This window comes from Myxocyprinus asiaticus, chromosome 37 (assembly GCF_019703515.2).
Source record: "Myxocyprinus asiaticus isolate MX2 ecotype Aquarium Trade chromosome 37, UBuf_Myxa_2, whole genome shotgun sequence".
In the NCBI taxonomy this organism is placed as follows: Eukaryota; Metazoa; Chordata; class Actinopteri; order Cypriniformes; family Catostomidae; genus Myxocyprinus; species Myxocyprinus asiaticus.
The window spans coordinates 18001977-18027709 of record NC_059380.1 but is presented as its reverse complement, the minus strand read 5'-3'; the positions used below and the strand labels follow the sequence as shown (position 1 = coordinate 18027709).

Here is a 25733-nt window from a genome sequence, read left to right as displayed (position 1 = left end):
AAGGGTGACCCCTAGTGTCACTACATCGACACAACATCTTGTTCCCTCCATCAGGGAACGGAGGTTATGAAAGTAATCAGGACGTTCTGGCCCTAGAAGCGAACCCTACACCAACTCCAGTCCCTCCCTATTCAGAACTGAAATTTCTATAAAACAACCTCTCAGACTCCTCCACCAAGCTTTCTTAGATTCCATCCTTCATGCCGTTTCCCCTCTAACTCTTCAAATCAACTGGACAGCCTGGAAATGCATAAAAAATTTTCAACACTTCTACAACCTACCATTCACAGATTTTTCCCTTTTCTCCACATCCTCCTTTGCCTCACACCTCAATCAATCAAAAAAAACTCCATTCAGGAACCATCAAAGGATACCTAAGCGGTGTCCATTTCTTCTACAAATTAATTTTGGGCCAAAGCTCCTCCACAATAAACCATCCCTAGATCTCACTTCTCCTTAAAGGTATCCACAAATCCCAACCCACCAGAACCGACACCAGGCTCCCCCTTACCATCGACCTGCTAATCTGATGCCTAAATACTCTCTGACAGGGCTTCATTTCCCCAAACACCGCAAAAACACTAGACACAATGTTCATTCATGCGTTCTTTAGCTTCCTTCACTGTTCAGAAATCACTACTACAACTAAATTCGACCCAAGAATCCACCCCACCATTTTGGACCTTCATATCATAGACAACGAGACAATCAGATACTTTATCAAACAAAGCAAAACAGATCAGACCAAAAAAGGGCATCCGATTTTCATTTTCAATCTGCCAAATCCTATTCAGCCCTTCCAATCGCTAGCACACTATCTCCATTACAGAAAATCCCTTACCAGAACCCCTCTCGGTCCACTTTTCGTAGACGACAAAAACCATGCAGTTTCCCGATTCTGGTTCCAAAAACACCTCAAATCCATCCTAATCAAATCCAGCATCCCTGAAAAACTATACTCAAGCCATTCATTCCGCATCGGTGCCGCAACTACAGCAGCCCAAAAAGGACTGCCAGAGCAACAAATACATCTACTAGGCCATTGGTCATCTGATGCATCTGATGCACTACATCCGTACTAACCATCTTCATATCAGAAACGCTCAAAAAGCCCTCAACAGATAACCATGAGTTCATGACCAGGGCTGGAAGAGGACACTTGCTTATCCCTGTCAACCATGCTGGCCCCGCGTTTGGACGCTGTGGGTGTCTCTCCGGCCAGTCCGGGGGCACCCCCATCTCTAAATGCTAGTCGGGCCCGCCACTACGCTCAAGGGCCCTCCAGTTCGAATCGCAGCAGGGAGTTCTCCTGTTCGAAAGCGTGCAAGCTAACTCATGTTTATTCGTATCGTGGGCTCCCCATTCGAAATGCTAGGAGGACTCCCCCATTTGAAATGCTAGGAGGGCCCCTCCATTGTGTCTGAAGGGGGAGCCAGGTGCCCCCCGTGATAGGCCACTGCAGACCCCTACAACACAATCTATTTTAGGGCTCTCCCATTTGATCAGCAGCGGGATCTCCTGCCTGAACGCAGCGTGAGCTATCCACGTTTATTTGTATCTTGGGATTGCCCGTTCGTGACCGGGTTGACTCCCCCGTCGAATGCTGTGAGTGCCCTTCCCGTTCGAATGCTGCTTGGGCTTACTTGTTCGAGTGGCTGCCAAGTCTCCCACGGGGCTCACATCGTTCGCCGCAAGAGCCCATCCGTCGAACCAAGCCAGGAGGGAGACTTAAGGTTGGCCTGGGCGATCAGGATTCTCACCTCCATCCAGGGTGACCCTGCCCTTCCACGGGGGTGCCCCCTACGTTAGGGCGTAACGATCCCTCCTGCGCACAACAAGCTCTCATTTGCGGCCGATACCACCACTGTCCTTTCAGTTTTTCAACTTGCATGCCTTCTCCTATCATATATCTCCCAGTTTCCTATCCCCCGACATGGACCCTAGGGCAAGGCTGTCTCTGCTAGCGGCCCAGCTCGATTCTATATTGTTTGGCACACCTGCCCATCACTCAGAAGATAGGCAAGCAACCCAGCCCCCCCCCCCCCAATCTTGTTTCAATACAAGTAAATGTACATTTACATATCACTCCTTTTTGTTTATAATGGCATTTTGTTTGTATGTCCAAACTTTTTTGGAATTGGGGTTGTACGTGCAGCACTGATTTTCTAGGCATGGTTGTGCCATTAACTGATCTGCATACTTCATTTAGTGAATCAGGTGATAAAACAAATGCAGATAAACAATGCTGTGCATGCAAATAAACTTCCCTTTAGTCTCTCGCAATATCTGACATCTAATATATGAAATCTGGCATGTTTTTTATCCCTAATTAGCTTTTATTGCTGAATTTTTAATAAGATTTATGTAATTCTGATCCATTCAGACAAAGAGTAGTGTTAGGAATTCAGCACACAAATAGATACCTGCATGCCCTGTTCTGAGCATCAGCCTACAACGGCTAAACACGGTTAATGGGAGCATATTGTTTCAAAAAATATTATTCACTTATTCAGCTTGGGGTAGAGGATGCTCTCATGGAAGGAACTGACCAGCTATTTGGCTTCTATTATCTGTTGCAATTGAGGACTATATTCGGTAATCATGTTTCAAAAAGACAATATGCAATGTATAAGTAATGCATGTAACATTGGCTTTTTACAGGAAGGAAGACACAGGTGGTAGTTTCTCTCAAGAAAAGATACAGGACCCTGCTGAAAAGACCATGCTGGTCCAAGTTGGTTTATGCTGGTCACTGACATGCACAGAACGGGGGCAACAGGGGTGCAAAAAAGTGATCCTCCATATGTCCTATACTCACTCCGAACTGCAGAGCCCTTGAAGTAGGAAACATGGCATTATTGTATGAATGTACCCTTCATTAACAGTCTTATGGAAGAGCCCTGCGAGAAAAGATAAATTTTCTCACTTTCATTTTGAACAAGCTTTCAAGTGGCATCCCCTCCCGCAGCAGTGCCCTTCAAGAAAAAAAAAATGGAGTTTTGAATTCGCCCTGGAGCATCAAAGTGCCGTTACCTCAGATGAGTAAGAGGTCAGATAAAAGTCCACTCCATGTATTGTGCTGCAAGTTCATCAAAAGAATAATACTCGATTGCTACCACATTTCCGACATCGCGTACCACTAGTGTAATCAGATTTATTACTTATAAATCTGTCACGTCGCTTACAGTAATATAAATTCAATTCGTCTTTTATAGAATATTGACATAAACTGAAGGAGCTGTCTGGTTTAGACAAAGCCAGTTTGGTTTTGTTGAAACTAATAAGCCATTAGACTAATCTCTTTCAGCAATACACCAACTCCCCAAGGGGGCACCATCATACCCTGGGGGCACCAGAAACTCCACTGGCTGTCCTTACTCGCATGTTATATGTTATTCAAGGACCCTGTAGCATTCATGGAACACAGTCGATCTCCTCGAGTCCTCGTGGTCACACTTTCTCACCGCACCTTCGCACCGTGCACCACGTTACCAGGGTAATGCCGTGCTACTGAATGACTGATCATATTCATATTTCATGATACTGTCATGGTACTCCAAGGTACTTTAAAAAATACTGTGGTTTTACTATGACACATGCCAAAAACATTGGGTTATCACAGACCATGTCTGAAAATAAATAAATAAACCGTATTACCGTGGTGCTTTTTGTGAGAAATATAACAAAATAGGCTATTATTTGTGATAAAGGAAAAATGGAAAAAATTCATATGGGTTTGTTATGGCAAGAGGCTGGGTATATAATGACAGAATTTTCATTTTTGGATGAACTATTCCTTTAAGAAGCTTGATAAGAACTTGAGTATACCAGCAAACCAACATATGATGGGTTCTTTTTAGTAGGGTATGTACTGAACTGATTGATAGTCCAAAAGAATATGGATTTACCTGGCAATATACTGTCCCGATGAGGGCAGCTCATGTTTGTTGGGTTTGTCAAAACAGTTTACCATGTTTTGGATAAGGGCCAGATCAGGCCGTACAACTGTTGCTGCAGTAACAGCTTGGTTAATGAGCTGCAGAGCATCGTGAATATAAAAGTCCAGTGGTTTGCGGGCGACCTCTCCATAGGCCAGCAGTCCTAAAGGCAGACCAATAGAATGAAGGGCATCTGGGCTAAGGGGATATCCCATTATCCAATGTACAGTGGGCAATGTCAGTCCCAGGTCATGCGCACTGCGCAGAACAGAGGAGGCACACTCTGGGTCGGCCCCAAAAAGTAGGACTGAGGCGGGCGGTGGATGGTCCTGATTAAAGTGCTCAGAGAGGAAGTCAGAAATATTAGCCATGTGAGGTGTGCTGTGGGAGAGGTTTAGGGCTGCTCGCAGGTGCCAGTGTGAGAGTCCCCAGGTAGAGTGGCCTTGGAGTTCCAGTAGATCTAGAAGACCAGCATCCTCCCAACCTTGGCAAAGCACCGCCATGCTCTCCTCCCAGCCACTGCGCTGCAGAATGGCTATTAGCAGCTCCACCAGTCCCAGTGGAGGGATACGGGTTGTCATCTGCAAGTGGAAGCGATTCTGAAGAAGACAGAAGGAGTAATGGTAAGACAATATTTTCGCCAACTTGACAACTTGACTGCACAAATGTAGAGAGAGGTGGATGTTTCACAAACGCAATTTTTACACTGCAAAAAAAAAAAAAGAAAAAAAAAAGAAATTTACGTACTGAGTATTTTTCTCTTGTTTACCAGTAAAAATATCTAAACATTCTTAAAACAAGATAAATTTATATGAGAAGCAAAATGGCATAATATATATTTTGCTTTGTATTTAGAGAAATCTAACAAAATAATTTTCTTGTTTATGCTCATAACAAGACCCTATTTGCCAATGGGGTAAGGAAAAAAACTTGATTTAAAGGGAAAACAAGTTTGTTTTTCTTAGTTTTTAATATATTTTTCCCCTTGTTTTAAGCATAAACTCTGAAAAGTTGGCAACGAGATCAAATGGATATCAAATTGAGACTTTTGCTTAAGTCTTTTGTTTCTCAGATGTATGTCCTGAAAAATAACCCCAGACATCTCACATGTGTTTCCTCCTCTAAAGTCTCAGAAGAGATATTAACAATGTCACAAACTCAGATAGTAAAAATTCAAAATGAACTCAACATTTCTCATTCAGGTTTCCCAAGACCAAAGTATCTGAGCTATTCACATTAATTGTATAGCTACTCTTACTTAATGTCAACAAGTGTCTCATTTGTGTCACATTCTTTTAATGTATTTCTCAAAAGGAATTTTAGGAGAAACATCAGAGACAAAGATGATATTACATAACATTTACATTACATAAAACATAACAAAGAACTCCATTTAGACACTGGCGCTATGAGAGAGAGCAAACATTGAACAATAAAGTGTTCCTCAGGGTAACCAAATTCCAGATTTATTCAAGTGCAAGTTTGCCTGAGAAATGCCAAAAATGAAAATTCTCTCATTATTTACTCACCCTCATGATATTCCAGGTGTGTATGACTTACCTTCTTCACCAGAACACATTTGAAGAAAAATAGAAAAATATCTTTGCTCAGTAGGTCCTTAAAATGCAAGTGAATGGAGATTTCCCTTTTGAAGCTCCAAAAATCAAAGACAGTCAGCATAAACATCATCGATACAACTCCTTGTCTTCTTAAGTGAAACGATCACTTTTGGTGTGAAAAAAGATCAATATTTAAGTACTTTTAAACTATAATCCAACGTGAGGGTAAGGTTCACAAGAGGGTGGAATCCAAGGGGCCTCTCGTGTGATGTATTCGCGTTGCCATGATATGGAAGTAATCTCACGTTCTCCACTCAGTTGAGACATCCAGGATAAGCACACAAACACGCCATTGTAAGTAAAGAAACAAATAATAACAGATCTAAACCAAAACCAACCAAGCTAATGTACAGCGTTCCTCCTCACTTGTAAACAGTGCTGCTCTTCCGGCTGTGTCGCACTTGCGTCAGTTCTTGCGTGTTTCAAATGCCAATGTGATTACAGTGTACCGCTCCTGACCGGAAGCATGATTTAGAGTTAAAAAGAAAGTACTTAAATATTTAGCTTTTTTTGTATTAAAAGTGATCATGTCACTTTATAAGACATTAATTTAACAGCTGGTGTTGTATGGATGACGTTTATGCTGACTGTGATTTTTGGAGCTTCAAAAGAGAAATCTCAATTCACTTGCATTTTAAGGACCGGCTGAGTTAAGATAATTTTCTATTTTTCTTCAAATGTGTTCTGGTGAAGAAAGAAAGTCTTACACGTCTGGGATATCATGAGGGTGAGTAAATAATGAGAGAATTTTCATTTTTGGGTGAACTATCCCTTTAAGTTCTCTCAATTCGTTGCATGCCTCTTACATGAAAGAATGCTGCATTTCCCACTATACGGTATTCCTGGCACAATATTGCTTGTTGTGCTATTGATTTTATAATGTAAAACCAAAGGGCTTAATACATTTCCTCTCAAGAATGGGCTTGACAGAAACTGCTACACCAACTGTTTTAATGCCATACTGAATCAACTGCTCATAGCTCTTCCCCTTATTTAACTCAGTTAATAAGACAACATTAAAAACAGATATGTTGCATCCCAGGATTGACTCATTTCGGGATCGGCAGTCTGATTCAAAAAGCCAAAGCTGATTCCTTGACCTGTCTAGCAAGTTAATGTGGGCTGACCTCTATTGGCTGCACTGCAGCGACAAGAGACAGGGATTGCTATTCATTGCCTGTTTCTAGACTAATTTTCGGAGCCATGTAGAACCTCTTTTTGAGATTCTCAATACAACTAGTGAAAAAAAGGGGTCTTGTGTCTTTGCAATAGATGATTAAAGGCATTTCAAATGGGTTTATTGAACCGAATAGCAGAATTAAAGCCAGGAGGACTACCATGGAGAGCTTTGCACCTGGATTTCGTGGGTGTATTGGGAACACTGTGCTGAAAATATACTTTGAGAATAAAGCTTGAAAACAAGAAGTTGGGGAAAAGAATTATGCACGATGTGAAATATGAGAAGTCAGTGTTTGAATTGTGTCAAAAATGTTAGGAACACTTATGAAAGTATATTAGCATGTTGCGCAGCATGAGGAATATCCAGATGTGAGGTCGAATTTAATAATGTTCTGTCAGGGCAATACGTTTTTTTTTTAATTATTATTCAACAGAATGGGATCCCAAATTTAATTTGTAATTTTGAAGGGTCTGGGACCCCCCTGGCTCCCCTCTTTATGAACACTGTAAGAAGTATGCAAAAAACAACATCTAGCATCCATGTGTAACTGGTCCTGCTCAACCCGCTCCAAGCAGGATTCGAACCCAGGTCTCTGGGCTACAGCCTTTAGCATCAGTCGCTAGTGTGCCTCTTGAGGCCAGGGGAGTGAGATTTACACATACCTCACAGCTATCACATACCAGCTGGCTCCCGTTACACTCACCCCCCTGAACCTCATCCCCATCCGGGTCATGGCACCACTGTAACCGGTCCAGCTCAACCCCCTCCGAGCGGGATTCGAACTGGCGTCTTTGGCATGGGAGGCGGGCGCGCCAATGTGTTATAGTGAATTGATCTGGGATCATCATAAATTGAGTGACAGAATGAAAAGAAAAAAGGTTTTCACATTTTACCCTGATTGAGCCTCTACAAGTTGTTTTGTGATGTCAGTTAAGCAGAAGCAGCATGTAATCATAGTACACTGATTCAACAAAATTATCCACAATCCTTTATTACTCACACTTAGCTATTTAATTAGCATAATGTACATATACCATTGTTTATTATTGAGCCACAGAGAATGAAAGGGACGATTTTCAGTGAATAAAGACTTAAAAGACTTAGAAGCTTGAAAGCTCCTCTTACTTTACTCTGGACTTAGAAATATTATAATATAAAAAAAATAAAGCATACATAAAGCATCAATTATACACCAAATGCACATCGTTTGCTCATCATTTTGTTGCCCTAGAACTAAAAAGCTTTCTGTCTATGTGACATTTCCCAACACATCCATTTTATTTGAAACCAAAATCACATCATGATTACAATTTCCAAACTCCTAAATAGGAACTTCCCAGGAGGACTTGAAGGCAGTGTGAGCACAAGTCTGCCTCAATACACAATGTATCCAAAAACAAAATTCAGGATTCTCTTGGAAAGAACTGATCAGCTTGTTGTCTAATTCTGTCTGGGTATTGTAGCCTACAGTCAACAAGCATGTTTCATAATGGTAACCATGTACAATGTACAGAATGTAACACTGGCCTTACTGGAGGCATGACACATGGTAGCTTTTCTCAAGAACAAAAACACTTTTTGTGTTGGAATTGATTGAAACCTTGCTGAAAAGTATTTTTCAGAAGCCCAGTATTTTGAATGCCAGTGAGCTGGTGTCCCTATCAGTCATCTTAAATAACTTAACTAACAAGATGCCTCCAAACATGACATGTCAAGAATCCTTTATATTTTTCTTCACTGACAATTTCAGCTAGACTTATGAGGACAAATACTGTAAATCCTAGAACAAATATTTTAAATTCAGCAGATGCCCTTTGATGGTTTGGTGCTTTTTTGAGGTATTTGGTTACACCTACAGGTAAAAGGAATCAAAAATACATATCACATCAACAACCATATAATTCAATTTCACAACTGTCAGACCAAGGGCGTAGCAGCCACAGTGGACTCTTTAAAAAGGTGATTTTTGTCCCCCACACTTTTCCAAGCTAAACCCATACCGAGTCCAAATGGTGGATTTATATACAGTATTCTTTGCATTTTGTTACTTTGGGCTGATTGTGCGACCATTCAGCCAATCACAGGTGAGTTTCATGAGCTGAAACAACCTTTACATAATAGGCCGTCAGTCAGAAAGTCTAATAAACGCGGCTCCATTCATTTCTACAAAGTTGCTTTCAACAATGCTCATTTATCCATTTTTTTTATCCGCATTGATGTTGATATACAGTAATAATCTGACCCCAGCTTAGCTGGGATATGTGAAAAAAAGAATTTCACTGTATATGTACAAATGTATAATGTGTGAAAAATAAATATAATTATAATTATAATTATTATAATCTAGAGATGAGGAACACACAAATGAGAGTTATTTATCTGCATATTGTTCTTGATTGGGAGCATTACGTGAAATGTACTGCAGAAAAAACAAAACAAAGGACAATCCTTCTTTTAAGCACATTGTAAGTGGAGTTTATATCACCGCATGAGTCTTCATTAAGTTATGCTTTTTACATTATGTTTGTGAGGTAATAGTTTGATTGGTTGTTTTTTCCAAAATTAAGCAGATTACTAGATCTGTGTTAAATATGTAAAGCTATTTTTAATATCAGCTCTTGTTTTTTACCTCTATGTTGGTGTGCAGTCGACAAACTGTATGAAAAAAGATAGATCTGATGTGTTCTTAGAACACATGCATTTTACTGAAGTGAATAGATATGTAGACACAATTTTTTATACTTAAAAACATACAGACATTATTCAAACTCTATAATTATAAGACTATTATTGTTGTCTTTTGATAAAAGTCACGCTCAGCAGCTCACAAACTGTAGGGAAATGATAGATTTGCTTCGTTCTTCTTATGCTTAAAACCTCTACTAAAGTCTCTTTGTAGGTCTGTAGACATACAAATTTTAAAGGATTAAAATTTTCTTTTGCTCGTTGATTCAGTGACTAACTAATTTCACACAAGACACTAATTTGTCACCACCTTCTGGCATCACCAGAAATGGTCACTGAATCATTAAATGGATCTGAACGAATTTTGGTGAACGTAGTCAAAACATTTTGTGTGGTAGTGTTGATTTTGATGGATACTTACAGTCATGACAGGAGGTTTGCTTTCAAATCACGACGTGTATTAGCTGCTCGGGTAAACATATTTGTGCTCTTTACAATAATGATCATTGATATATTATTCACAAAAAGCACAAAAGACTATCAAACCTCATTCTGCCTTCTGCTCATTAGCTCTCCGTCCTTCTTTCCCACAGAAAAAAAGTGTGATATATTCAGAAAGAGTTCCTGCAGTTCCCGGAGGCTCCTGCAGTATAAATGTTTGAAAGCAGATGCTCTCAAATGGAGAAGTGCTGTTATATGTCCACACAGAGTCTCAAAGAGCCAAATTACTCAAATACTTATATGAAATTCAACTCAAAGGGGAAGCAATAACAATAAAATGAGTGCATTGCTTTCCTCCCAGTGTGCTCTAAAGTGTATGGCTGATTTTAATCAATATTTATACTTTCACAGAGAGTTGACAGAGCTTGTAAAAACATTTGTCAACACAGTAAAATGGATGGTTTAATGTAAACACATTACAGAAGACCAAAACCAAGTGGGCAAGCTGCAGAAAGAGTGTACCTGGACCCATGGTCATCGCTTAAAAAGCACAGTCCACCCAAAAATGAAAGTTCTGTTATCATTTACTCACCTTTATGTCATTCCAAACCCAAATTACTTTTTTTTTTCTTCCAATGGACAAAAAAAAAAAAAAAAAAAAAAAAAAGTTCTTTAGCAGAATATCTAAGCTGCTCTTTTCCATACAATAAAAGTAAATGGTGACCACATCTGTCAAGCAAGATTTTATAGGCAAAACTTTCAGTGAATAGTGACTTACTGTAAATTGAAGTCTGTATTTCACACAAAGCTATCGTTTGGCTTCAGAAGACTTGAAATATAGTGTGTGAGTCATATAGACTACTTTTATGGTGATTTTGTCCTTTTTGGAGCTTTTACAGCCACATTTCCCATTTAATTTCTTTGCATGTCAAGTGCATCTACTACATTCTGCAAAACATCTCCTTTTGTGTTTCATGGGAGAAAGAAAGAGATTTGTAACAACATGAGGGTGAGTAAATGATTACCAAATTTTCATTTTTGGGTTAATTATTCCTTGAAATTCACAGAGCCTGGGACCAAATTTGTATGGCTAAATCAGCAGGCTATACAATAGTTTTTTTAAACTGCGGCGTTTTTCCTGCGGCACCCCAACCACTGAAAAATAAATAAATATGCTTAAAAAAAAAAAGTTATTATTAAGATTAACAAATTAAATTAAAACAATGTAGTGTTTTTCTAAATTAAACATTGTTTCAAGCTTTTAAAGTAATTATTCAAAAGCTAGTAATGAAACAGTGCTCAAGGTTTTTCAGTAACAGCAGCAATTAAACATTTAAAATCATAATATAAAATCATTAAAAATGTAATCTAATGGAAAATAAAACTACCTTGACTATTGACATAATCTTTACTATGTGATGTGATCACTAGATATATATATGAATACTGATTTGATGCATTCAGAGTTGGACTGAGAAGCAAACCTGTCATTGACATTTTTGGGGGATTAAAGCTACAAAGTTATCCAATCAGGTACAGTAAGTGTTTTCCTCGTCTTCTTGTCAATATTGTTGTTTGATTAATATGAACGATAGGCCTATAACAGACAGCAGCAGGTCTATTTAGCTTTAATGGAGTTCTTAGAACAAAGGTTCTGGAGGAGTTTTCTCATCTAATCTGCCAATCAACTTGCAGGCTGTAGAGTAGGTATGTTTGACTTGAAGCATCTCGGTGTGATTTGCCGGTTGCGGTCGAGGAGGAGATGAAAAGAGAGTCGTCAAGCCGGACACTTTGCACTTCTCGTCGTCAGCTGAACTGACACCAGTCATGGCAGATAACGCAATGTTTGATTTTTTTATTGGAGACAAAGTGAAATTCAGATAGATGCTTGAATTTTACATAAAATAACCAGAAACATATTCATTTGAAAAGGTTATGTGCTCCTTAATACAGTGCCTGTTGTGTGTACAAGAAGAAAGTCCAATAAAAGCCTGTATTATTTTAATACCAGTAAAGGAGTCAGTATTTTTAATCATTTAGAATTTTTTTATGAATATACATAATATTACTATGGCAAACATAATATAACATGATATAAACATATTTAGTACTATTATAAAAACACAGATTTGAATAAACACCTAGGTAATGGCGTACAAATATACTACCCTTATTTCTGCCATTGACTGACATAGCAGAAGTAGTAAGAGTAGTAATCTATGTCAAGTATGCCATTGCAAACACAGCCCATGAAAAACACGTCTCCGTTGTCACATTGTGAGTCTGGCCAATTGTGAATGAGCTATGTTGTCATTCAAAGCTTGTGCAGCTCCTCTGGGGCAACTGCAGCCGGCTGCTCTCGAATCGCTCTCGCGGCAATTTGATGGCATACGTCACAGTGACACGGCGGTGGCGCAGTTTCAAGTCGGATATAATTTCTAACCGACATGCACTGCTTCAAGGCCGGTGCTGAGCAGCACTGTATGAAGTCGCACACACCTTATAAGTCATCATTTACCAACACTCCAGTGTCAGCCTAGTGTCAGGCTTCTGGCCCCACCCTCTTACCCGCTACAGATTAATGCGGCGAGAGACTTGGATGCTACTCTGCTGCGAAGCATTTGCCATCTTCAGAAAAGCTCCTCCATCGCAAATACTCATTATACAACAGACGCTGCCGCAGAAGCTCTCTATTTTTATATTTCGCAGCAGTGGTGGCTGCCATTTTAACTGTTGTTTTCTGACCTGTCTTTGCTTTTGCAGCTTCAATTTAAGGAGGCATTTTATTCCCACACACTCCAGCGTTTCAGTCTGGTTCTACCGCACAGGCGTTTCCTTTCAGCCTTAATTGCTGCGCTTCAGCTGTCTCCCCCTCTCACTCTCTCACAGCTCCGGAGAAAAATCCTCACGCAAATGAATCCATTCAAAACTGATCGCTAAGTCTCCTGCATTTCTGTATGCAGTGCAGAGCTGCAGCTTTTTTTATTCTCAGATAATTGTATTCTGTTGCTCACATTATTGTTTCTAAAACTGTAATTCCCAGCATGGCTCATACATTTTCACATAAATTAATAAAAAAAAAATGCTCACTATTAAAGAGCTAAACATACTTATGTTCCTCCACCCTTTGACTACACAACATTTAAAAGCATACAGGGGTGTATATATTTTATATGCATGCATGTAATTACTACCCAGATGATCCAGAGATTCTACCCAACATCAGAATTAAAACTTTTCTCAACTTCTCCATCCCAGCCTTAAGGCGTAAGCAGAAAAGAACCATTCTCCACTAAGGCAGCACAGCTCCTTCCTTCTGTGTCGACCCAGTGGCTGCAACGATGTCTGTGCCATCCTTTTGTCACTAATATTTTTATTTTCTCTTTTCTCTAGACTCATCTCCCCAAAATGTCAATGGCAGGCTTTTGAAATTTCCCACTTCCGAGCTCAGTACGTTCCAGTCAATCACATTTCACGATCACAAGAACATGCCAAATGCATAAATTCAGCACAGGCTTCCAGATGCTAGCTAGCTGGCTCAAGTTAATAATCATTCACATGACTTAAAGGCATCTTCTGAAAAAACCGCCATGGTTGCCATGGAAATCTAAGACACTCCTTTTGTATTTCGATATAAACAATTTGCTACACTTAAATTAGACTAATTAGGGAGCATGAGACATTTTCTGTGGAACGCCTCACCGTCCACAATCTCCAGAAATCCAAAAGAAGCTCCTTTGTTCCATTCATTCAGTCAGAACAACACGAACACTTAAAATGATATACTGAATGACTATCCTCATTGTTCAAGACAGAACTAATGCTTTGCTCATAACTTCAAAAGTACAAATTAACTTTTCAAGTGTATACACATATCAGGACATCTCATCTTAATCCAGGAACTTTGACACAATCACAAAACTTACTGTAATTTTATCCTGCACATAATTTGTGCCAAGAACTCTCATTCAAGGTTTAACTTGATAATAACCCTGAGAATTATATTTTTCATAATGTGTAATGTATTATTCTTGTCTAAAACTAACAAAATAATTAGTTATTATAAAAGAAGTTTTATCATGCATTATAACTGTAATTTAAAATGAAATTACAAGTGTTTGGTATGTAATTGATTGTCTCTTAAATTCCAGAATGATGCTATGAAGTATATTTTGGTTATTTGCAGTTATATATTTTCTTATGAAATTCATGATTAAAATGTTCACTTTTTGAGTGGGAAACAGAAATCTTCACACACAATGGGCCATAAATTAATTATCATGAGGGGAGGACAGAAATGACCATGTGACCCAGCAAAAGACACTTCTGATTGGCTCAAGACAGCTTTGGGGTGCAGCCAACCTCAACTCAACAAAACCTCGAACTTTGGACGAACTTTGTTTTGTTCTCTTTCTCCGCACTCTTGTCTCTTCCCCTCTTCTCTTTTCTACTCTTCTCCCCTCTGCCCAAGTTCCGCACAATGTAGAATTCAGGAAAGCTCTTCTCTGCTCTACGACTCACACACATGACGGGGAGTCGTGAGTCAGCCTTGCGGGAAGACTCGCTTCAAAGCCCCGCATGATCATTCCATCACTGAACACCTGGCATCCACGATCTTAACAGAAGTCCAAAACATTGACGGAACAGCCAGAACTTTCTACTGACCCAGCCAAAGAACCAAAGCAATGCAACGAAACGCAAGTACATCTCCAGATTTTTGCTAGAAAGTGCTGGTGTTTTATTTAAATACTTAAGGTAACCTGATGGCAAAATTGAGGTATACTAAATTAAGTATCGATGGTTCTCAAGGCATTGTCTATAGACTCCATAAAGTTAAATTTTCTCTGTTACAGTTCACTCCCCAACCTGTTTTTAATGTTTGTCTATGTGTTAGTTTTATGTTGTAGATTAGAAATAAAGTCTTGTTTATATTCAAAGAGAACTTGACTGTGGTATATTTTTAATTGATTTTTAAAAGATCTGCGCTCCGAACTCAAACGATATTTCAACAAATTTGTGATATTATTTTCAGTGGCCATGAGAATAGTATTACTCTAAAGAGTTAACAGATGCATCATATCAACTCAGTGTGGCCGAGTGATCAGATGTACACCTTAATTCTTTCAATAAATGAATTAATCATTATTCCCTTATTAAGCTAATTCCTTACATATAAATTGTGATTGGATACAATGAGCCTGTTGTATTACATATTTAATGGTGGAGAATTTTTATTCAGATTTCTAATCTGATCATGTGTCATTTACAGTGTTGGGGAGTAACGGAATACATGTAACAGGATTACGTATTTAAAATATAAATATAAGTAACTGTATTCCAATACAGTTACAATTCAAATCATTGGTAATTAGAATACAGTTACATTCAAAAAGTATTTTGATTACTGAAGAGATTACTTTGCATTTTATTGTCATTTGTTTCATTTAATATTTAGTCATTTCATATGGAAAACATTTAGGCATATAAATGATGTGATCCAAAGTGCATTTGAACAGCGATGAAACACTCTCTTATGATGTGTTACATTCATACGAGCAGACAGAGAAGTAAGTTTGAAGTAAGTTTGGAGCAGAAGAAATAGAAATAAACCTTGTTTAAATTGTCAGCTTTAAGCTAAATTAAAATGCTATTTCTAGCCATTTTACATGCACATGTTACCAGGCACAATCATATTTTTTTATCAAGAAAAGTCACGTTGGATCATAATTTTATTTTATGTTTTTCTAGTAAGACCTTTGATATTAGGGCAAAAATCTTATTCTTGATAATAATTTTTGTATTGTTTTCCTGTAAAAATATCTAAAAATCCTTAAAACAAGATCAATTTGATTTATCTTGTTTTAGAAACAACACTGCATAAGATATTTTTGTTTTTCAGAGAATGTATTTTTAACATGTGTACTCTGTCTTACTGTACTGGCAGAGTTTTTATAATCAAAACAAGTGAAAAAAATCTACCAGTGTTGAAGAAATAATCCAAAGTATTTAGAATACGTTACTGACTTTGAGTAATCTAACGGAATACATTACAAATTACATTTTACAGCATGTATTCTGTAATCTGTAGTGAAAAGTAAACCTCCCAGCACTGATCATTTATCCTTCTTATAATGGTGGTCAAATGCGGCTAATTTTATTATATAATTTCCTACATATTATTGTTGGAGATATGCAAAGTCGCTAATTTCCTACATATAAATGTTGGAGATATGCAGGTGGTTTAATCCACACCATGTGCATTTATACTACCAAAATTCCTATAACTGTGAAGGTCTGAAAGTTGGGTTTGAGTGGTGCTGGTAGTTTTGGTTGGCTGCTTGAATTTTCCTTACTTTTTACTGTAAGAAAGTTATACCAGGATGCAATATTGAATGTGAGGACTGATTCGATGAATGACCGGTATACTACTGTTAAAATATCCTGTCTAACATTAAAACCATTCAGCCTCCTCAGGAGAAACATGCACTGTTGGGCCTTTTTGTAGACCCCATCCCATGCTGTATGAAGGACAGACGATGGTTGATCTCAGTTCCCAGGTACTTAAAGTTATTGACCTGTTCAACCACCTGCCCTACAAGCCTGAGTGATCCAGAGAGAGGGTGTGAGGTGTCAGGTGCTCTGCGCCCCCGCAACACAGCTCTTTGGTCTTGCTAATATTCAGTTCCAGGGAGCTTTCCTAGAACCAGAGAACCATAGTGTCCACATACTGCCAGTATGTGGACAGAGAGTGCTCGTCTGTGAGGCAGGCCACCAAGGCCATATCATCAGCATATTTAAAAAGTGACAGTCCATTGCTATTGCAGGTGATTTCATTTGTGTATATGGAGAAAAGGATTGGTGACAAGACACAACACTGTGGGACCCCAGTATTTAAAACAATGTTACTGGATTTAGAACCATTCACCTTGACATGTTGGGGTCTGTCTTTAGGAGATCCTTAATCCATAAAACAAGTGTTGTGTTGACTTGTAATCCAGAAGTGTGTTTATGTTTACTGTGTTAAAAGCAGATGAAAAGTCCAAAAATAAAATCCTGACATATGAATTTGGAAAATCTAGGTCCTCTACTCCTCGTTTAGCCTTATAGGCAAACTGGAGCGGGTCCAAACTCTTGCTTAACCGTGCATTTGCAAGTGCCACAGGCCTGAAATCATTCATAGCTTTGGCAGAGGGCTTTTTAGGAACAGGGATGATGGTCATCTCCTTCCATGCCCTGGGGATGAAGCTGGCATTCAGAAACAGCTGGAAAAGCTGTGCCACCACACCACCCAGCTGAGCCGCACACTCCTTTAGTACGCGGCCCATAAGCCCGTCCGGTCCATGGGCTTTCCTCAAATGTACATTATGATCTGAGAAACCAAGGGAAGGACGGGGCTTAGAGACATAAGCACCGGGTATATTTCCAAAACATAAGTCCAGCATTCTGTCCAATCGCTTTGGAGTTGTGACATTCTGCTCCAAATGTGGGAGTAGTGTAGTGACATCACAATTATTGAAATCCCCAAGCAGAAAAACAGGCTGATCAGCTGCTCTGGAGATGTTGATATAGCTGTCTGCAATGCGTTCAGCTGCGAGCGTGTTGTCAGGTCCAGGAACATAGGCAAGAATCACATTAAATTGTGTGAACTTGCGAGGTAAATAGTGCGACCGGAAAGACACAGTCATAATTTCGTAATGCCGTGAGCAATTGGTCTCACAAACTGTAAAATTGGTTGCCCACTTGTCATTTATGGCAAAACAAAGCCCGCCCCAAATTGATTTTCCTGTTTTTCCAATGTCCCGGTCTAAACGTATGAATGTAAATCCAACTCACTGTAATGTCCTCAACCAACTAAGTTTCTGTGAAACAGCTTGTATTTCGGTAGTCAGAGCCAATTTTAATCAGCGCAGAGAGTTCGTTCATTTTGTTTCGTAATGAGCGCACATTTGACAGAGTAAAAATGGGTATGGGAGCTTACTTCCTCAGCCTGTTTCTAATTCCTTGTCTTGATCCCCTTTTCTTCCAAATGCATTTCCTTAACAGATGCTTGGGGATTAGATCCAGGAGTGGCGATGTTGGTATGTTCCGGGAAGCATTTCGTAGCTCCAAAAAGTCAGCCCGGGCATACATTTTTGCATCTGGGTTGGTGATATGAAGATCTGCCGGCGAACTCCAGCATGCCCAAGCCAAGCCCATCCACAAAGATAATATCCAATGTTTCATATCTGAGCACATAGTTGACAACATGTACATCAGACTCTGGTCGTGCGCACAAAAAAAAAAAAATGGATAAAACAAATACAACAAACAAATACCGAGCCTCACATGGAGAGAAGCTCAAACAAAGGAGCGCCCTGCACTTTCAGCGCTTCTTTTAGAAGAATATTTCAGCTCTGAAGGTCCTAGCAATGAAAGTGAATGGTGGCCAGAACTCTGAAGGTCCAAATATCATATGAAGGCATCATAAAAGTAATACATAAGACTCTAGTAGTTTAATCAATGTCTTCTGAAACGATTTAATCATTTTTTGGGTGAGTACAAACCAAAATATAACTCCTTTTTCACTGTACATTTTGCCATTGCAGTCTCTAGGCACAATCATGATTTCAAGCCCAATTACACTTTCTAATGCTTAACGCTAGAAGGCGCTATAGGTAGTGTAATCAAGCTTGAAACCACGATTGTCAAGGACACTGCTGTCAAGATTTGTAGTGAAAAAGGAATTAAATTATGGTCTGTTCTTACCCAAACCCGACTGAATCGCTTCAGAAAACATTGATCATATACATCTTGGATGGGTGAGTAAATGTTGAGAGAATTTCCATTTCTGGGTGAACTATCACTTTAATATCGCGTCAAGAGGGGCATTTTGACCAAGAAGCACATTTGACAGTTCACGTGTGCAGCTGCATTCACCACGAGACATGAGAAAACATACAGTACACATATGAGCGTTTGAAAGCTGTCAGCTGTTGTCAAACAGCGTGAAAGAATTGTCTGTAATTTTTTAATCTGCAGCTGTTTAAATATTACACTGAGCAGAAATTCCGCATCATCCAGTGCAACAGAGGACCTTAAAGCTACTGAAAGCGATTTCAGCTGTTTTGCTAACTTTACCCACATGCACGCTCTCCAAAACACTGCCCTTCAAATTATGTCAGCAAACCCAAACCTGGACTCAATCAATGGTGTGAGTTGGGGGCTGTAATGGGGTAAGGGATGCACAAGGAGGAGGCGGGAACCAGCTGAGCAGTCAACGTAACGTTTAATGATATAAATGAACTTAAAACAACATAAAACATAAAGACACACAGACACACACACACACACACACACACACACACACACACACACACACACAATGCAGCCGCGTGCAACTCTCTCTCGAACTGGCGCCTCTGGCTTGTTTTTATCCCCCTCCCAGCTGATTAGCCCGTTTCAGGGCTGGCCATGTGTCCTCACGGCCCGGCCCCACCCTCCTCCTCGTCACAGGGGCATGACTATCCGCCCCCCCCCCCCCCCCCCGATCAACAGCAGTTGGGGATGGAGGGGGAGGGGGGTGCTTATTCGGAAAGCTTGTTTGAAAACAATGTTTATTTTTATTATTTTACAATTACATTCAGTGGCGCTAGTGGCGCATATATACATCCATTGTTCAAAACTCTGTTTGTTCCTGGCAGGCAGCAGATGCCCTAACTCCACCCCCATCCTAATCCAAATCATATGTCGCCTGTAAGGGTAAGTACCCTGCAGGAACAACCCCGAGGCACCTTTCTCCCATCACAAAAAATTACACACTTCATCTTTAAAGGAATAGTTCAAACAAAAATGAAAATTTTCTGATAATTTACTCACACGCAGGCCATCCAAGATGTATCTGAGTTTCTTTCTTCATAAAAACAGAATTTAAGACTTTAAGGATTTCATTTCAGGCCTCCTCCTCTAAACAAGACATTCACTTGAGGACTTTAATAAAGCCAGTTTAAAATCAGTCGCACCAAAATATCACCAGCACATTAGTTTCAACACACGAGGGGACCGGGTTTTGGACCATTGCTACTCTCCGTTCCGGGATGGCTACAAATCCCTCCCCCGCCCACCATTTGGCAAATCGGACCACTCTTCCATTCTGCTTCTGCCCGCTTACAGGCAGAAATTGAAACAGGAAGCACCCAACCTCAGAACGATCCAGTGCTGGTCGGACCAATCAGACTCTACGCTACAAGACTGTTTTGATCGCACGGACTGGGAGATGTTCCGGTCCGCCTCTGATGACGACATCAAGCTTTACGCTGATAGCGTAATGTGTTTCATCAGAACGTGTGTAGAGGAAGTGATTCCGACCAGAACTGTGCGAATCTATCCGAATCAGAAGCCGTGGATCAATAGCGATGTTCGCGCGGCACTTAATGTGCGGACCTCCGCTTTTAATTCCGGGAACGCGGAGGAGCATAAACAAGCCAGTTATGCCCTCCGAAAAACTATCAAAACAGCAAAACGCCAGTACAGGAGCAAGATTGAAGGACAGTTTAACACCACCAACTCTAGAAGCATGTGGCAGGGAATTAACATCATCACGGACTTTAAAGGGAATAAAAACTCCGCCATGAACACTGCTGCCTCTCTACCGGATGAGCTAAATACTTTTTATGCTCGTTTCGAGGGAAATAACACTGCCCTCGCGGAGAGAGCTCTCGCGGCTGAAGCTACAGAGGTTAGTTCACTCTCCGTCTCTGTAGCGGATGTAACCCGATCCTTCCGACGGGTGAATATCCGCAAAGCCGCGGGTCCAGACGGCATTCCGGGCCGCGTCATCAGAGCGTGCACGAACCAGCTGGCTGGTGTTTTTACGGACATTTTCAACCTTTCCCTCTCTTTGTCTGTAGTCCCCACATGCTTTAAAACATCCACCATTGTGCCTGTTCCAAAACAATCAAAAATAACGTGTTTAAATGACTGGCGTCCTGTTGCTCTGACCCCCATCATCAGCAAATGTTTTGAGAGACTAATCAGAGATTACATCTGCTCTGTATTACCACTCAATCTTGACCCGCTGCAGTTTGCATACCGCAACAACCGCTCCACTGATGATGCCATTGCATCTACAATACACACTGCTCTCTCCCACCTGGAAAAAAAGAACACTTATGTGAGAATATTGTTTGTAGACTACAGCTCAGCATTCAACACCATAGTGCCCTCCAAGCTAGATGAGAAACTCTGGGCTCTGGGCTTAAACAGCTCGCTGTGCAGCTGGATCCTGGACTTCCTGTCAAGCAGACGCCAGGTGGTTAGAATAGGCAGCAACATCTCCTCATCACTGACCCTCAACACTGGAGCCCCGCAGGGCTGTGTTCTCAGCCCACTACTGTATTCCCTGTACACACATGACTGTGTGGCAACACATAACTCCAATGCCATCATTAAGTTTGCTGATGACACGACGGTGGTAGGTCTGATCACTGACAATGATGAAACAGCCTACAGAGAGGAGGTGCACACTCTGACACACTGGTGTCAGGAGCACAACCTCTCCCTCAACATCAGTAAGACAAAGGAGCTTGTGGTGGACTTCAGAAGAAAAGACAGAGAACACAGTCCAATCACCATCAATGGAGCACCAGTGGAGAGAGTCAGCAGCTTCAAGTTCCTGGGTGTCCACATCACTGAGGAACTCACATGGTCCGTCCACACTGAAGTCGTTGTGAAGAAGGCTCATCAGCGCCTCTTCTTCCTGAGACGGCTGAGGAAGTTTGGAATGAACCGCCACATCCTCACACGGTTCTACACCTGCACTGTGGAGAGCATCCTGACTGGCTGTATCTCCGCCTGGTACGGCAATAGCACCGCCCACAACCGCAAAGCACTGCAAAGGGTGGTGTGAACTGCCAAACCCATCATCGGAGGTGAGCTTCCCTCCCTCCAGGAAATATATACAAGGCGGTGTGTGAAAAAAGCTCGGAGGATCATCAGAGACTCCAGCCACCCGAGCCATGGGCTGTTCTCACTGCTACCATCAGGTAGGCGGTATCGCAGCATCAGGACCCACACCAGCCGACTCCATGACAGCTTCTTCCCCCAAGCAATCAGACTTCTGAACTCTTGATCTCCCACGATCAAAATACATCAGCCCTGCACTTTATTACTCTTTTATCTCACACCGGACTGTCATAAATTTTATTACTGTTATTATATTATGTCTCTCTTAACAACTGACTATCAACCGACAGCCTGAATGTCAATACAGTACAATACTGTACATTCTATATATATATATATATATATATATATATATATATATATATATATATATATATATACACTTTTTTATATATTTTTATTTTTTAATTTTTATTGAATAATGTGTATCTATATAGTATCTATATAGTAAAAAACAATAAGAAAAAAAAACAGCATATTGTATACTGTACAGTGTATGTTATTATTTGTATATTGTTGAGTGTAATTATGTGTATAACAGATGTTTAAATTGTGTTGTGTTAATTTGATGTTTTAAGTTGTGTAATTATGTATAACAGATGTTTAAATTGTGTTGTGTTAATTTGATGTTTTAAGTTGAGTGTAATTATGTGTATAACAGATGCTTAAATTGTGTTGTGTTAATGTGATGTTTTAAGTTGAGTGTAATTATGTATAACAGATGTTTAAATTGTGTTGTGTTAATTTGATGTTATTGTAAATTGGTATATGTCTCATCACTGTCACGACTGCTATGTTGATCGGAACTGCACCCAAGAATTTCACACACCATTGCACTTGTGTATATGGCTGTGTGACAATAAAGTGATTTGATTTGATTTGATTTGATTTACTGTGAAAAGACTTCTGTAGAACACTGATTAAATTCTCCTCATTTTTGTCAGTTTAAATACTTGTCCATAACACACTTAGAGAAAGTTGTCAAGTATTTCCTCTTAGACCATCAATACACATCACCACTATGAGGTTATGACTATTCTATTTGCATGAACATCTGCCATCAAACAGGAAATTCAGCATCAACATCACGGTTCTGGACAAATGAATTAGCTTCTTTGTGGTTTCTTCTCAATCCAGAACTTGCAACGATACTGTTGTACAGTTACTGTGGTGTTATAGACAGTTTGAGGTTTTGTCTTCATACCTGATTTGCATCCTACATAAATATGCACTTACTTGAAAATAGCTTTGGTTTGTAAGCATCTGCCAAAAACGTAAATGTGAATGTAAATGAGTTTCTCTCTGCCAGTTCATACTCCATCCTTCTTCATTCATCAGTTTCTCTCCGCCAGTTCGTACTCCATCCGTCTTCATTCATCATTGTGAAAGAGAACACAGTCCCCCACAGGGAGAAAGCTTTAATCAACAAATACACTTGGATAATTTTTTTTTGGGTCTTCAGCTAATTGAGTAGGTCGTGAAAATACATTGTCTGGAACACAATCCTTAGATCACAAGATTCTTTAATTAAATGAAAGTGTGGAATAGTTGAAAGGCTCAAGCTGAACTGTTCAATTAGAAAGTGCTAATAGTTAGTTCCGGTCATTAATCTGATTGAACAAGTGGTGTTCCAAGAGTGCTGAAATTTCGTATAACAGCACTGGAATGTTTAGCTATTTGTATCACTCGACTTGCTTGAGTTTGCGGTGTTCCAGAGAGGTTGTCAGTTTGAGCGTTGTTTGGAGAATCATAACGCCGGGTTCACACATCCGCATGAGTGGGGCGGTCGAGCTGGACATTCACATTGACCTTTTCCATGAGAAACAGCAGTGCATCTGCGCAGAAAATAAAGTTATCTATGGGGTCCTATGGCAAATTTTTTCTTTAATAAGGTCATAACAAGCAGAGGTTATTGCTGCTTCAAAGACAACAGTGGGCAGTCACATGCACTTCATCTTTTTCAGCACTCTTGGTCAAGATTGGTTAATGCTGTGTCTATACTGTACACCTACTATATACACATAATGGCAAAAGGTCCAGCAGTTTATTAATTCTTTCCTTTATTAAATTATTTTATTGAGTTGACTTGCATGCAGACATATAAATTGTAGTGTACTATAGGTTTGGTTTGAATAATTTTGCTTTTGTGTCTTTTCTATAATCTCCTGATTATTTTAGTGTTGTACTGCACCCAGAGACGCTGAGCTCAGTGTGAGCCGTGCGGCAAAAATAGTCTCAACATTGAAACTATCCGCTCACTGTCACGTCTGGGACGCTTCTGGGACGTGCCACCTCACGAATCACGCTTGCAGTGAAAACAGTGTAATCTGTTAATATGGGCGCCGAAATGAAAATGCACCGCTCACGCCTCGCTCACGCCGATATGTGAACCCGGCATAACAATAGATCCTACTTAGGCATTGTAAGGAGGTTCAGTGCAAAGGAGGAGGTGAGAAGCGAGGTTTCCCAGTTCAGGTAGGTGTTTAATTTGTCCAGCTTGATGCTTACAGTTTTACAGAAAAATATTTACTTTAACATACAATATCACAATAGCTTCTGTAGCAGTGTGGCTTTTCTTGTGCCAGTCTCTCTCTCTGGAGAGATGCTTGACCATGCCCCCGCTGCCACATATCCCCACCGCCCAACTCAGGCCAGGGAGGCATCCGGCCTGCCTACCACTCCCCCCCATTCCTGGAAAGGAAGTCGGCGACAGCCATCTGCACTCCCGGTCTGTGGACCACCTTGAACTTAAACAGCTGAAGAGCCAGATACCAACGAGTGATCCGCGCGTTGGTATCTTTCATGCGGTGGAGCCACTGGAGCGGGGCGTGATCGGAACAGAGGGTGAAGGCCCGCCCCAACAGGTAGTATCAGAGAGTGAGGACCACCCACTTGATGGTGAGACACTCCTTTTCCACGGTGCTGTACTTAGTTTCCCTCAACGAGAGCTTACGGCTAATGTACAGCACCGGGCGCTCCTCCCGCTCCACCACCTGCGAGAGTACGGCCCCCAGCCCCCTGTCTGTAGCATCTGTCTGTAAAACAAAAGGGAAAGAGAAGTCAGGTGAATGTAAAAGCGGCCCCCGCAAAGTGCGGCTTTAACTTGCGTGAACGTCCGAATAATTAGGCACGAACCTTCTATAATAGCCAGCCCCAGGATCTGTCTCACCCCCTTTTTGGTCTTGGGCCTCGGGCTGCTGTCTTGTCAATTTGGGGATGCACCTGCCCATGGCCCAGGTGGAACCCCAGATACCGTACCTCCACCCGCCCAATCATGCACTTCTTTGGGTTTGCTGTGAGTCCCGCTCGGTGCAGCGATCTCAGAACCGCCCTCAGATGTTGCATGTGCCGCTGCCAATCATTGCTGTAAATGATGATGTCATCTAAATAGGCAGTGGCATAAGCTGAATGCGGTCTGAGAATTCGGTCCATGAGACGCTGAAACGTAGCCGGGGCTCCAAACAAACCGAACAGAAGTGTCACAAACTGGTGTAATCCAAAACGGTGTGGAGAAGGCGTTTTTTTCACGGGAAATTGGTGTCAAGGGGATCTGCCAATAACCCTTCGTCAAATCCAATGTCGAATAAAATCGAGCAGTGCCCAACTGAGTGAGCAACTCATCAACGCGAGGCATTGGATACGCATCAAATTTAGACACTGCGTTGACTTTCCTGTAATCCACACAGAACCGTACAGACCCGTCGCTCTTAGGCACTAGAACAACTGGGCTGGACCAATCGCTGTGGGATTCTTCTATTACCCCCATATCGAGCATTGCATCCAATTCTTCCCGAACGATTTTCTTCTTGTGTTCGGGTAATCGGTTGGGGCGGCTACGTACCACGACCCTCGGCTTGGTCTCGATGTGGTGGTGGATGAGGTTTGTATGTCCCGGTAGAGGGGATAACACATCCGCAAACTCCTGTTGCA

At 40.7% G+C, this 25733-nt stretch overlaps 1 protein-coding gene across 1 annotated transcript in view; it reads right to left on the bottom strand.

Moving 5' to 3' along the window:
- grin3bb (glutamate receptor, ionotropic, N-methyl-D-aspartate 3Bb) overlaps window positions 1–25733 on the bottom strand; it is a 162822-nt gene that overhangs the window by 53459 nt on the left and 83630 nt on the right. The window contains exon 2 of the mRNA XM_051676254.1: window positions 3909–4537. Within this exon, the coding sequence (XP_051532214.1) occupies window positions 3909–4537 (629 nt within the window). The remainder of the gene's footprint in view (window positions 1–3908; window positions 4538–25733) is intronic.